Source organism: Aspergillus brasiliensis (assembly GCF_001889945.1).
Source record: "Aspergillus brasiliensis CBS 101740 unplaced genomic scaffold ASPBRscaffold_17, whole genome shotgun sequence".
Lineage (NCBI taxonomy): Eukaryota > Fungi > Ascomycota > Eurotiomycetes > Eurotiales > Aspergillaceae > Aspergillus > Aspergillus brasiliensis.
The window spans coordinates 507,891-519,980 of record NW_027137458.1 but is presented as its reverse complement, the minus strand read 5'-3'; the positions used below and the strand labels follow the sequence as shown (position 1 = coordinate 519,980).

The 12,090-nt window shown below is 49.7% G+C and overlaps 6 protein-coding genes across 6 annotated transcripts; 4 read left to right on the top strand and 2 right to left on the bottom strand.

Moving 5' to 3' along the window:
• The first annotated feature begins 596 nt into the window (after window positions 1-596).
• ASPBRDRAFT_162311 (SDR family oxidoreductase) lies at window positions 597-1,930 on the top strand. The gene is made up of 3 exons (XM_067619501.1): window positions 597-710; window positions 781-1,004; window positions 1,088-1,930. Exons 1-3 carry the CDS (start codon window positions 627-629, stop codon window positions 1,653-1,655), a joined length of 876 nt encoding a protein of 291 aa, XP_067474484.1. The 5' UTR covers window positions 597-626; the 3' UTR covers window positions 1,656-1,930.
• On the top strand, window positions 1,915-3,179 carry ASPBRDRAFT_48287 (uncharacterized protein). Its single transcript, XM_067626057.1, has one exon. It carries the CDS (start codon window positions 2,080-2,082, stop codon window positions 2,911-2,913), a length of 834 nt encoding a protein of 277 aa, XP_067474483.1. The 5' UTR covers window positions 1,915-2,079; the 3' UTR covers window positions 2,914-3,179.
• Window positions 3,180-3,760: 581 nt separating this feature from the next.
• Window positions 3,761-5,773, top strand: ASPBRDRAFT_211004 (uncharacterized protein). Its single transcript, XM_067621917.1, has 5 exons — window positions 3,761-4,055; window positions 4,109-4,157; window positions 4,224-4,355; window positions 4,406-4,711; window positions 4,778-5,773. Exons 1-5 carry the CDS (start codon window positions 3,837-3,839, stop codon window positions 5,509-5,511), a joined length of 1,440 nt encoding a protein of 479 aa, XP_067474482.1. The 5' UTR covers window positions 3,761-3,836; the 3' UTR covers window positions 5,512-5,773.
• Window positions 5,774-6,178: 405 nt separating this feature from the next.
• ASPBRDRAFT_48284 (cytochrome P450) lies at window positions 6,179-8,047 on the bottom strand. The gene has a single exon (XM_067626056.1). It carries the CDS (start codon window positions 7,911-7,913, stop codon window positions 6,354-6,356), a length of 1,560 nt encoding a protein of 519 aa, XP_067474481.1. The 5' UTR covers window positions 7,914-8,047; the 3' UTR covers window positions 6,179-6,353.
• Window positions 8,048-8,578: 531 nt separating this feature from the next.
• ASPBRDRAFT_200391 (uncharacterized protein) lies at window positions 8,579-10,524 on the top strand (the record flags this gene model as incomplete). Its single annotated transcript, XM_067621430.1, has 6 exons — window positions 8,579-8,601; window positions 8,653-8,666; window positions 8,795-8,944; window positions 8,994-9,262; window positions 9,317-9,629; window positions 9,698-10,524. 6 exons carry the CDS (start codon window positions 8,579-8,581, stop codon window positions 10,522-10,524), a joined length of 1,596 nt encoding a protein of 531 aa, XP_067474480.1.
• Window positions 10,525-11,028: 504 nt separating this feature from the next.
• ASPBRDRAFT_136562 (uncharacterized protein) lies at window positions 11,029-11,379 on the bottom strand (the record flags this gene model as incomplete). The annotated part of the gene is made up of 2 exons (XM_067618804.1): window positions 11,029-11,057; window positions 11,130-11,379. The coding sequence occupies 2 exons, from the start codon at window positions 11,377-11,379 to the stop codon at window positions 11,029-11,031; spliced, it is 279 nt and encodes a 92-aa protein (XP_067474479.1).
• Between the last annotated feature and the right edge of the window lie 711 nt (window positions 11,380-12,090).

The following is a 12,090-nucleotide window of genomic DNA, read 5'->3' as shown; positions in this document are numbered from 1 at the left end:
TGGCTGGCTGGCTGGGGTTGGGTTGTGGTTGTATATTCCTGCGATATTCTGTTGATACCTGACTTCTTTCATTAGCACTTGACACAGATTGCTTGCAAATAGATACCTCATTTTGCATGATTATAGAGCATCTTTTTCACCCCGAGCAACCTAGCTAGCTTTTCCAGTCAGTCTCTTATTATAGTAAGAAAGGATAGATTGGTGGAGCTGATTGACCTCGGCCCGACCCAGACTGATTACAATGAACTCAACAGCCATGGTGTTTTACATCTTTTCCCTGGTTAGTGCTGACGTCATCTATCAAGAGGTTAATTATCGTCGTTGCATAACCAGACCCTGCATTAATCTAAACACACACACATGCAATCAGCATCCAGGGCCCGATCTCAGGCGCCCAGCCCAACCTAACGGTGGGGATTCGTATCCAGAGGCGGCCCTAACTTTATCTACCAATTGGCTTCCCGCTTCCGGAGGACTATCTGCTTAGGTCGAAGATTATTCAAGCTAGTAGTGGGGTTTACTAAATGGGTTCCCACCATATATATAAGACGAGTGAGACAGACTGAGGCTGAAGAATTCATCTTATCTTTCACACTGTCTGAACTCCTCGATCTCTCGCTAGAATCATGACCGAACATCAACTCACCTGGCTTGTCACCGGCTGCTCCTCAGGCCTAGGGGAGGCCTTGGTGCGGGCTATCCTCGCCAAGGTAAGTTCCTCTACACAAGAGCTACTCCGTGACAAAGTGAGACATTTGACAAGCTGATGCATACCAACAGGGCGACAAAGCCATCGCCACCGCCCGCGGCAGCAAAGGCATCAGCGGTACCGAGCGCCTCTCATCGCTCAAAGAAGCCGGTGCCGCCGTCTACGAACTGGACATGGCATCCCCAGAAGCAGAAATCAAAAGACAAGCCCAAGATATCTGGGATAAATACGGACCCATCGATGTCCTCGTCAACAACGCAGGATACATCGACATGTCCACATTCGAAGAGATGACGTACGTCCCTACATTCTCTACCTTACTACTTCAAGCAGCCAGCCTCTCATCAGTACTTCGTACTGATTCGATTCAATAAATAGAGAGGACTTCCTCATCAACGCCCTCCGCATCAACGCCCTCAGCCCCTTCACTCTCACCCGCGCCCTCCTCCCCCACATGCGCGCCCGCAAAACCGGCACTATCCTCTTCTCCGGCTCCGTCGGCACCTACTACGGCGTCCCCTGCGCAGGACCCTACGTCGGTCCGAAGGGTCTCATCGAGGCGATGGCGCCGCCGCTCGCGATGGAAGTCGCCCCGTTCAATATCCGGGTGTCGATTCTGACCTACGGCCATTTCCGCACGCAGGTCATGGCCCCTGGGGTAATGCAGAATCGGAATCCGGGTCAGTTGAAGGATTATGAGCAGATGAATCAGGAGGTTTATGAGGGGTGTTTGGGCTGGAATGGGAATCAGCCGGGGGATCCGAGGAAGGGGGCGGAGTTGGTGGTGGAGGCTGTGAGGGGGGAGGGGAGGTGTCAGGGGTTGGAGTTGCCGTTGAGGTTGCCGGTGGGGTCGGATACGTTTGGGATTGTGAGGAATAGTCGGGAGGAGTTGATGAAGGTGTGGGGGGAGTGGGAGGGGGTTATGTCGAAGACGGATGTTGAGTAGAGTGTTGGATATTGTACTACGATGTGGTAAGTATGTAACTGTGATGCATCTGATAAGGTGCAGGTCTGTTTATTGGGTTAGGAACTACTTTTACGACTGAAGTCAAGATAAGAGAGAAGTAAAAGAGACAAAAGTGAGGCTGAGAATAACACCACGAACATTATGATCGATTGCAACAAGGAAAGTGAGAGCCAGGTCATCCCACTGAGGGTATACTGACCATCAGGTGAGGTAACCAGGGGAAGCCTTAGGTTTCCATGGCCTATAAATACCCCAGTTTTCCTGCTTCTCCTCTCTCCCTTCTCCATCTCCAGCATCAGGTCTAACTCTCTCCCCTCAAATATATCCACACAAGCTTCCCCAGCGACACCACGACAGAAACACCGTCTCTTATCAAACCAGACCCTGACAACTACTACCAACAATGCCTTCTGAAGTCGCTGAAAATGGCATGAAGAGAAAACGCCAAGAAGCAGGCGCAAAGACCCACAAAACCAAGCGCATCAAGGATGAAGCTAATTCGGGAAGAAAGAAACCTGCACGACAACACAGACCAAGTCCTGCTCCTTCAGATGAACTACCTGGGCTGCTGGATAATGTGAATACCGATGCTGGATCTAACACCATAGCTCCAGTCGACCACATCCGAGCTTGGTTCGAAGATGTCATGACCCATTTTCGCCACGTGGTCATGTACTCGGCGGCTTGGAGAAGCAGCTGTGACGAAGAGGAAATATACAAGCGCTACCTCGATTACTATCGGCTGGCCACTGCTCTAGCGAAAGATCTGGATACTGAAGCGCTAAAGCTGAAAAGCAAGGCTTCTCACGCTATTCAGCTCATGGGCCTTGATGATTACTATACTGAAGCGTGGGATTTGGAAATCTTATCTGTCGATGAAACGGACAAAGCTATTGGCAAACTGGCTAGGGTCTGGGGCGCACTGGCGTTGGGAGTGGTTCACATTTATCCGGCTGTGTACCTTCCACTGTGGGCAAAGCTTGTAGAAAAGGAAGAGAATTGGGATGTTGTGGTAAACTGGATAAACCGCGCTGTTTTCGAGAGGTGTGCGAGACAGGCATCGGAAGGGAAATGTATCCCTCACGTTCTCCAGTGTGATATTCTCAAGGCATTGACTATGGAATCGCCAGTGGAGCCGGTCTCAAAGGAGAACTTATCAATGATCCACGGCAAATTGGATCGGCTGGGACTAATTACGTGTACGGTCCGCCGGTCAAGGTACACTGAAACGGCCTGAGGAATAGACTGGTGGAAACAAGATGATGATCTATCAGAATAGAGGTATCTCTTGATATGACGCTATCATCCTGAGGAACTGCCCAGGAGGATGTTCAGAATCATAGAGAGATGATGATTTGGTACTAGCTGCTTCGCATTTTACATAGTCGGTTCTTCCTTTTTCGACTTTGTGCTATGCGCCATTAACCATAGCTTTAGTAGCAGCCCAATAATCCGCATTTGCTAGCATCATAGTAGATCGAGCAATACAAATGAAAAATTCCTACCCCTCCATGAGATCAGATATAAGATACGTAAAGTGTACTTATTTCAATATCCAGCTCAAGACCTATATTTTTATCCCTCAGGTTGTATATCAACGCTTATATATGGGATGTCCTGAAGCATTGCACGATAATACATAGCAATCAACAAAACTTCGCGTCTACTGCATACTTTCCAGCATGATGTTCCCTGCTTCATGAACAGCTATGTCTTTGACTGAAATACAATGCGGAGGCTTCCCCATTCCAAAAGAAATCCGGTTCTTCTCAGACAAATACCACAATTCTATCGTGCTCTTTCGTCACCACTTTCCATACAGCCATTCCTAAGCTGACAAGAGGTACTGCATATAGAGAGTAGTCAGTTTCATCTAGTCTACCTGCTGATGCTGACAGCTTACCGCCATCTCCACTCCCAACGCCACCGGATCCAGTCGATGATCAGCCGGTGCTTGGCTAAGAATTCGGCCTTTCGGGGTTCTCGGTCTCCGAACGCAGTCTGGACTGGCTCATACAATCAATTAGTTATATAACCAGCGTGATAATGCGGGGGTTTCCTTGAACGATGGTACCCAGTTTCTCATTTCATCCATCCGTATTCAAGAGCATCAGTAGGTGCAACTGAAATCAAAGGGTCTCAAAAAACTGCAGTGATACGATGGCATTCATTCTATTGGAAAAGGGAACGATACTGGCGCATCAGGATGGCCAAGTGGTGGTATTGAAGGACCACGATGTCCTGATTGAGGGAAACAGGATCAAGGATATCGGTAAGGGTCTCAAACTTGATAGTCATGAGGGCAGAGTCATCGACTGCCGGGACAAGATCATCTCGCCCGGATTCATCGATACTCACCACCATCTATGGCAGACACAGGTACCTTCTTACGCTTAAGCCTTATCAAGTTGGCTTGCTGATCTCATGTCTAGCTGAAAGGTAAGCTTGGTGACTTGAGCTTCATGCACTACATGGTTGCTGGTAGGTTGGCTCACATCCAGGCATCCTGGCATCCCACGCTGAATCTGTCCACTGACGCATGGCAAGGCAACATACAATCCTTCAACTATACCCCAGACGATATCTTCTGGGGCCAACTGGGCGGCTGCTTGGAGAGCATCAATAGCGGTGTCACTACAGTCGTTGACCATGCCCATATGACGTATTCTCCTGAGCACGGTGCGCATTATATACAATTCTTTCGAGAGGTGTCGTCTCACATCATATAGTAACGGAAGCGATCCGCGCGTCGGCCTCATCTGGACTACGGACATTCTTCTGCTACACGCCTATCTGGCGTATCAAAAGCTGGTCCTCTCATCTCGACTACGATGACGATCTACTCCCAGAATGGTGGTATACCACCTTAGAGACTCTTGCCAAATCCGCTCCCTTCGGCAGTGGGCGAGTCCAATTGGGGTTGGGGTTCGATAACTTCAAGCTACCAAGAGAGACTATCAAAAGCCTATGGGCCAAATGCCGCGCCCTGGGTTTGAAACTCTTCACCACCCATTTCGTGGCGAACTACATGACCAGTGAGTGGCAGCCAATCTTTCAATCGTCAAATTCCTTTATTTTCAAAACCTGACGGATAGAGACAGACTCGGTTAATTTGCTCTCGGAATACGGCCTTCTCGATAAGCACATCCTATTCTCGCATGTGAACGGAATTGCCGAATCCGATGCTCAAACCCTTCTAAAGCACGGAGCGTACTTTTCAACGGCTCCAGAAACCGAGCTGCAAATGGGCCTCGGTGAAATCGTGGCCTTTCGTCCTGACGTGAAATGCAATGCTTCGGTGGGCATCGACTGCCATTCGAACAACTCCGGTGATATCCTGTCCCAGCTTCGTCTTGGTATGCAACATGCACGCGGGCAGGAGAATCAGGAAGCTATGAAAGCGGGAAAATACCCGGCTGTGCAGATCCAGCTGGAAGAAGTGTTTAACCTTGGAACCATTCAGGGTGCGAAAGCTGTCAATATGGAAGATCAGATTGGGAGCATTGAAGTCGGAAAGCTGGCTGATCTGGTCATCTTCGATGGCACCTCTCCTAATATGGCTTGCGCTGCCGAGGAGAATCCGGTCGCAGCTGTTCTGCTGCATGCTAATGTGGGAGATATTGAAATGGTCATTGTAGACGGCGTGATCCGGAAGGAGAGTAATCGGTTGGTGGATACGGGGATTTTAGATGGTCCAAACGGACAGATAACGAAGTCACTCAGTTGGAGAGACGTGTCAAACAGCCTTCTGAAGAGCCGGCAGATGATCATTGAGAGGCAAGAGGGGCAGGATCTGCAGGAAGGAATGAAGTTTCTGTATAAAACCTTCGGATGAGACTGAGAGTTTTGGCATGTACTTGGAACAATTGTTGGGTTATCCTAGCGTTGACGAGCTCATTCCCCTACAAAATACGAAATAAGAGACACCTTGGCAATTCCTGACGGAAAAACGGCCCAATCTGACGCTGTTGTTGTGGGTGCCGGTCAGGCGGGCCATTCGGTGGGACGCCTGAAGGCATTAGGAGTTTTCTAAGTGGTGATAGATAGCATCTGGACAATCGGCCACAACTGGAAAATACGCTATGATGCAATGAGACTGCACACAACCAGGGAGTTTGCTCACCTGTCATTTGGTCGGACCTTCACACCAAAATGAAAGGAATACCTCACAAAAGACGATGATGCAAAAGGATTTGCTGAGTGGGCAGACAAGGTCGCCATGCAGGGTTCTTTTCCTAGTTAGACAATTGTCGAAATGATACAAGAGGTAGTCAGAAGGCCAATCCAACATTTACCCATAGCAGGCGTACCACCATTGATAGACACCCGACACACAAGTGCAGTGGCGAAGTGTGCATGTTCCACACTCAGATTGTAATACGCCATGATGAGAGTTTTCAATCCCTATTCTCTTCGTTATAATGGTGTAAGTACGTTACTCTGGCTCTGCAGGGTATTAGTCGACTTCTATAGACTACACTTATTTGGTCTATGTATATCACGTTGATAACCTTATTCATTGTTCCTTGTCTCTGAGGCCTCTAGAATGCACGCTGCTCTCACACTGAATAAAATCTGTTCCTCCGATCGTATGCACCACTCTCATAAAACGCTATATATCACGAGGTCTGATTTTCCTGAAGCCCAGGAACCAGATAATCAATACAAATAATATATCTATGCAGCAATCTCTCTCCTCCAAACCTTCATCGGCATCGGCCCCGAACTAAGATTCGTCGTCTCATGCCTCGTGGGCTCCCAACCCGGATACGGCAAAGCAAAGTCGAACCGATGCACCAGCGAAGCAACCAGAATAGTTTGCTCAAGGTAACTAATATTCCGTCCAATACAGCCCCTGGCCCCCGTACTGAACGGGATGAAATAAGGCTGCAGCTCCTTCCCCTTCTCCCCCAGCCACCTCTCTGGACGGAAAGCCTCAGGATCCGGGAAGATAGATTCATTCCGATGAACCACGTATGCTGACATCCCCACCGAGGTATTACCCGCGATATGATCCGAGAGAATCATAGTGCCCTCAGGCGGAGTCCGTCGCGGAAGCGCAAACGAGACAGGCGGGAACAATCTCAAACTCTCATCCAGACAAGCCCGAAGATACGGGAGATGCTTGACTTTATCGTAGGGAGCGACGATCTCGTCGTCATCCAGGACGCTGTCAACTTCTTCTCGCAGCTTTTCCAGACATCGTGGATTATTCAGAAGGAGAAGCATGACATTGCTGAGCGAAATCCCAGTTGTATCTGACCCCGCATTCATCATGATACTGATTTCGGCGACTATCTCGCCCCATTCGAGATTATGTGGGACATTAGCCTTGTCTGCCATGAGCGCCGAGAAGAAGTCGTCAAGCTGCTCGCCGTTCTGGTGACGCTTCCACCGTGTCGTGGCGCGGTTGTAGACGATGCCGTCCCAGTCTTTGTTGAGGTTCCATTTGTGGTAGTATGTCGGAGACAGGAATTTGCTGGCCCTGACGAGGGTCTTGTACCAGTCGTAGCACCAGACCAGAGTGGCAGTTGCTGAGCCGGTGGCGAAGAGGCAGTCCCGGAAGTGTACTCTCTTAGTCTTGCCGTCCATTGCCTCCGACGTGATCAGGTCGTTGCCCTGGTCGAGGAATTTGATATCCTCGCTGAGACCGATGTTCGCAATAGCTGCTATCGTGAACAGGTTGGTCCACATGCGATAGTCGATTGTCAGATCCTTTTCCAGTGGACGAAAATGACCTGGAGGTAATGGATCCGTGCATCGTGCATCAAACGCTTTGATAAGACGGTTCGTCATGTCGGCGACTTTGTACTCCCAGGTCTCGAGGTTCTTGAGCGCGTATGCGCTGGAAAGGACTTTGCGCTTCCGCGCGTGCTCGCCCTTGTCGACGACATCGGCGAGGTGGAAGTGTGACCCGGCTAGGGTCGAGTAGAAGATGTCTTTTGTGCAGGTGGTTCCGTGGCCGTAGATGTCTTTGATGGCCTCGGGGTCAGCGTAGGATAGATAGTTGGGTCCGATCCGGACGACCGGGTGGGTTTTGTGTGCTTCGAGGAGGCGCTTGTAGCGGATGCCTTTATGGGAGAAGTAGACGAGGGGTAGGTCTGATATTCCGGACCAGAAGGTGAGGTTGGGGTATTTGCGGAAGCCTTTCGGGTCGCGGAAGTAGTTAATGATGGGGAGGATGAAGTAGTAGAGGATGAGAAGGCTGAGTAGAGCAAGGGTTATTGAGATGTACATTGTACTAGTAGTATTGGCTCAGATTGCAATTTTCTAATTTGGAAGAGGTTTTGATGGTGCATGACTGACCAGTTTATATGGTTATAAGTGCACATACTGAAGCTGCAGTGATGTATACTGCACCCATCAAAATGGAAGCACTCGCCGAACTCATCCCAAACTGGTTAGCTCCGGCGAGATGATCCCAAAGCGGGCATGCAGCAACCAGTTGGCGATGCGTCGGCGACAACAAGGGATTCCTACATGATTTTATAATCCTTGCCCTCAAGTTGAAATGTATTATTGGTTGCAATTATAAGTGATAGCGTTTGCACCGTAGGTCATGCTTGATTCCGTCCTGTGGCCATTGACGAACCGACCGAGACGATCTACAGAGTAGGGTTCCTACGCCGCCAGTGAGGGGGCACATCTATACGAGTCCAACATTCGTGCTACGTATCTCGGTAGTTGAAGTGGACCTTGAAGACTAAGGATAGAGTTGTAAATCAAGGATGAAGATGTATACTAAGGGTAATGAATATGTGGTGAACCCCGCATGAGTAACAAGCAGTCCATGCGGGGTTGACCTGCTGACCGATCGGGCAACCCTCGGCGAATCCCTCCCGTTTCGACAGAATATCGATCTTTGTTCTACTTTGCCCTCATCACTCAACCACCTGCTACTGATGCCTACCAGGCGTGATCCTTGGTGTGTATCCTTGTTTCCTCTTGAAATGACAAACTAACTTTGTTATTGTAGCCAATACTGCCGAAGTACGTTATACCCCAGTGCTTCCTCTATCAACGCTAATTATATATCTACACTCCCTACAGAACACCACTTGAAATGTAAACTCACAACCCACACCCACCAAGCAAACACATCTAAAAGACCCTGACAGGTGACGACAACCGCCCAGCATGCAACCGATGTCAAATCTCCGGACGAAAATGCATCCGCTCGCGACCCAAGCTCAAGTTTCTCAATAGCACAAGCGCTGAATACGAGTATACCCCGGGGATACCGAAGCAGCGCAGTCCATCCAAAACAGGTACGTTGACACTCTGCAACTGCAAACTATACTGAGACTGAATACGCAGATGTTTCTCTCGAGTATATCGACGAGACATCCACTGTAGCAGCACTATATCACCATGAAGCTACTCCATCCACATCATACAATTTCACCAATAGTCCAGCAACAACACCTCATATTCCATGGACCACATCGTCACCACCCGAAACATTGCTCTCGAGTACTACTACTACCAGTACAACCTGGACTCCACATATCCCTCCCCCGCAAGCCCACCTCACGCTAGAAGAAGCATGCTTGCTGCGCTACTTTGCGGAAACTTTAGGTAATTGGGTATGTATACCCCAATCCACACCATACAATCCCAGCTGAACCAAGAATATATAGTTCGACATCGGCGACCCCTCCCAATGCTTCACCAGCATCGTCCCCCAACGCGCCCGAACCAGCCCCCCTCTCCTCGACGCCGTCCTCTCCGCTTCCGCCCGCCACTTCAGCACGCTCCCACACCACCACCAACTACAAATCACCCGGCGATACGGTCTCCCTCGCGGCCTGACCATCGATGAACCCTCCACTCTACACTACCATAACCGATGCATCGCGCACCTCCGCTCCGTGAGTACCGAGCCGAATGCGATTCTCGATGAGAATCTGCTTGCGGCGGTGGTGACGTTGAGGTTCTATGAGGAACTTGATAGTATTTCCCCTTTTCCCTTTCCCTCTTATCCATATCATATGTTACATACTAAGTAAGGTATATTGTAGCTCCGTTTCACCCCCACCCCACCACAACCGCCATCCGCGGCCTACAAGTCTTCCTTGAAGCGCAAGCGCGTCCGACTCTCACTCCCCCAGGGGGTGGTAGTGATAGTGATTCCACTACTAAATGGACCCTCCAACAGAGCGCATTCTGGGTCGGCGTGCGCCAGGAATTCCACATGGCGTTTACGCAGCAGCGCCCGTTCCGCATTCCACTGGAGATCTTGGATCTGTATCCCGCTCCCGGGCCTACGTCGGCGGATCACGTATGGGTGAACGCGCTGTTGATATTGGCGGCGCATGTGATTCAGTTCTGCTTCGATGAGGGGGCGTCGAAGAGTGTCGTGACGTATCGGGAGTTAGTCAGGAAGAGGGACGAGTGGGTGAGGATGTGTCCGGTGTCATTTCAAGCGGTTTATTACGATGATGGGGATAGGGATGGGGGAGCGTTTCCGAATAGATGGTATCTGGATGGGTGTCATATTACGGCGGCGCAGAGTTTGGGGTTCATTCGCATTCTGTTGGCCACGTATAATCCGGCTTTGCTGGGGGTGAGGGTCGGGAGGAGTAGTAGGATCATGATGCAGACAGAGAAGGAGGTCGAGGAGGCGGTGTGGGAGGTTTGCGGGGTGGCGGTGTCGAATCGGCGGTGGCCGGCGGGGATGGTGATTGCGTCGTTTGCGGTGGTGGTGTGTGCAGAGTGGTTTGATGATGAGGGAGAGCAGGAGAGGTTGATGGGGTTTATCAGGGAGATGAGGAGGGAATGTAATTATTGGCCTGGAGTGGAGATGGAGAGGAGACTGGAAAGGGTTTGGGATACTAGTATCCAATAGATCGCTATTCATGTAGTTGATGAGCATTGATAAGCTGCAAAGAGGTAGGAGTATGTTGAAGTCATGTTGGTGACTGTATAGGAGCGATATATGTGTAAGTGGTATGTATCTCCAATCCACCATCCGAAACAATCAGCTCAAGGAATGAACAAGAAGGTAAATCGATAATCACAGATCAAACGAACAAACTAAGAAACAACGTATATACCAAGAAACCAGGATATAATATAATACAACGCCGAATCCAACACCGCACCATGGCGCAAAAGACACAACATTCAGTTCAGGTCCCGTCCATCAATCAATCAGTCAATCAAAAATCAAAGTGGTAATCGGACAATGCGTAATCGTCAATCGTACATGCAATATTTATCGCGATGCTGCTGGCTGGGGAATTTGCTTTTAGGGAGAGATAATGGTAGGGAATCGAGTCGGAAGTGGGCGGAATAAGGAGTGAGGATATCAATAAAGACTGCGGAAGAGACGGAAGGGAGGAAAATGCGACTAATAATGCGACGATTCGTTTTCGGAGTCTGCAACGAGCAATTCGTTAGTTTCACACTTGAATACTCAATCGGTGCGATTAAAATTGCTGATATACGTACACCCTGACTCTACATCTCTCGCTACTGGCGCAGGCATCTTCCCAGGCATACTCATCGACTCGCGCTGGAAAATTCCCAGATTCTTCAGGCGGACTGATCGCATGTAGGTTTGCTGCTCGGCGGGATAATTGTAGCGTTGCTGGGGGGCCTCAGGCCAGAATTGTTTCGTGAGCGCGGCCCCCAGTGAGACAACAGCGAGACACACGACGATGACGATGACGATGATGGCCGAATCACTGAGTTTGGTCATGATGATGCGATTTGTGGTTTATATAGAGATATATAGAGATTGGATATGAATATCGATCTAATTCTGGATGCTGGACGAGAGTATGGAAATGGTGGCGTTCAACGATCGCAAATTACCGTGGTCTGTGCTGGGTGCTAGCTGCCGATGTGGATGGATTGGTGGTGGATGGAGTCAATAGTGTGTATGAAGCGGATAAGCGGATCCGAGTCAACACATCACTTTGTTTTGGAGCGGGGGATCGGATGGGAGTGAGGAGGTGATGTAAATATACGGTCGGCAGAAGGAGAAGAAAAGAGGAAGAAGCAGGACGGATGATGAGACACGCTGGGATGGAGAGGTTCGGAATAAGAATGCTGATAAGCCCGCAGCGATGAAAAATTCAAGCCGGTTTTGGGCTCCACTGTTTATTTATAAACGGGTCGAGTGCTAAGCTGGTTGGGTGGTGCTGCCCGGTGGTGACGACTGGGTTTGTTTGCTGGTTGCCCACGCGGCCATTGCCAGTATTGTGTACTGTAAGGAAAAAGGTACATCAATGCCTGCCAATACGCCGGGCATCTTCCAAGGCCTGCCCAGATGGGGGTGGGCAGAGTAGCCCAATTGGCTGCGGCCATGCCTAGAGAGTATATGATTGGTAGATGCAATGAAGGGAGTGGGTCCGAAAGAGGGGGCTGATGATGAAAGACAAAAAGACCAGAATTGTGTACGGACTAA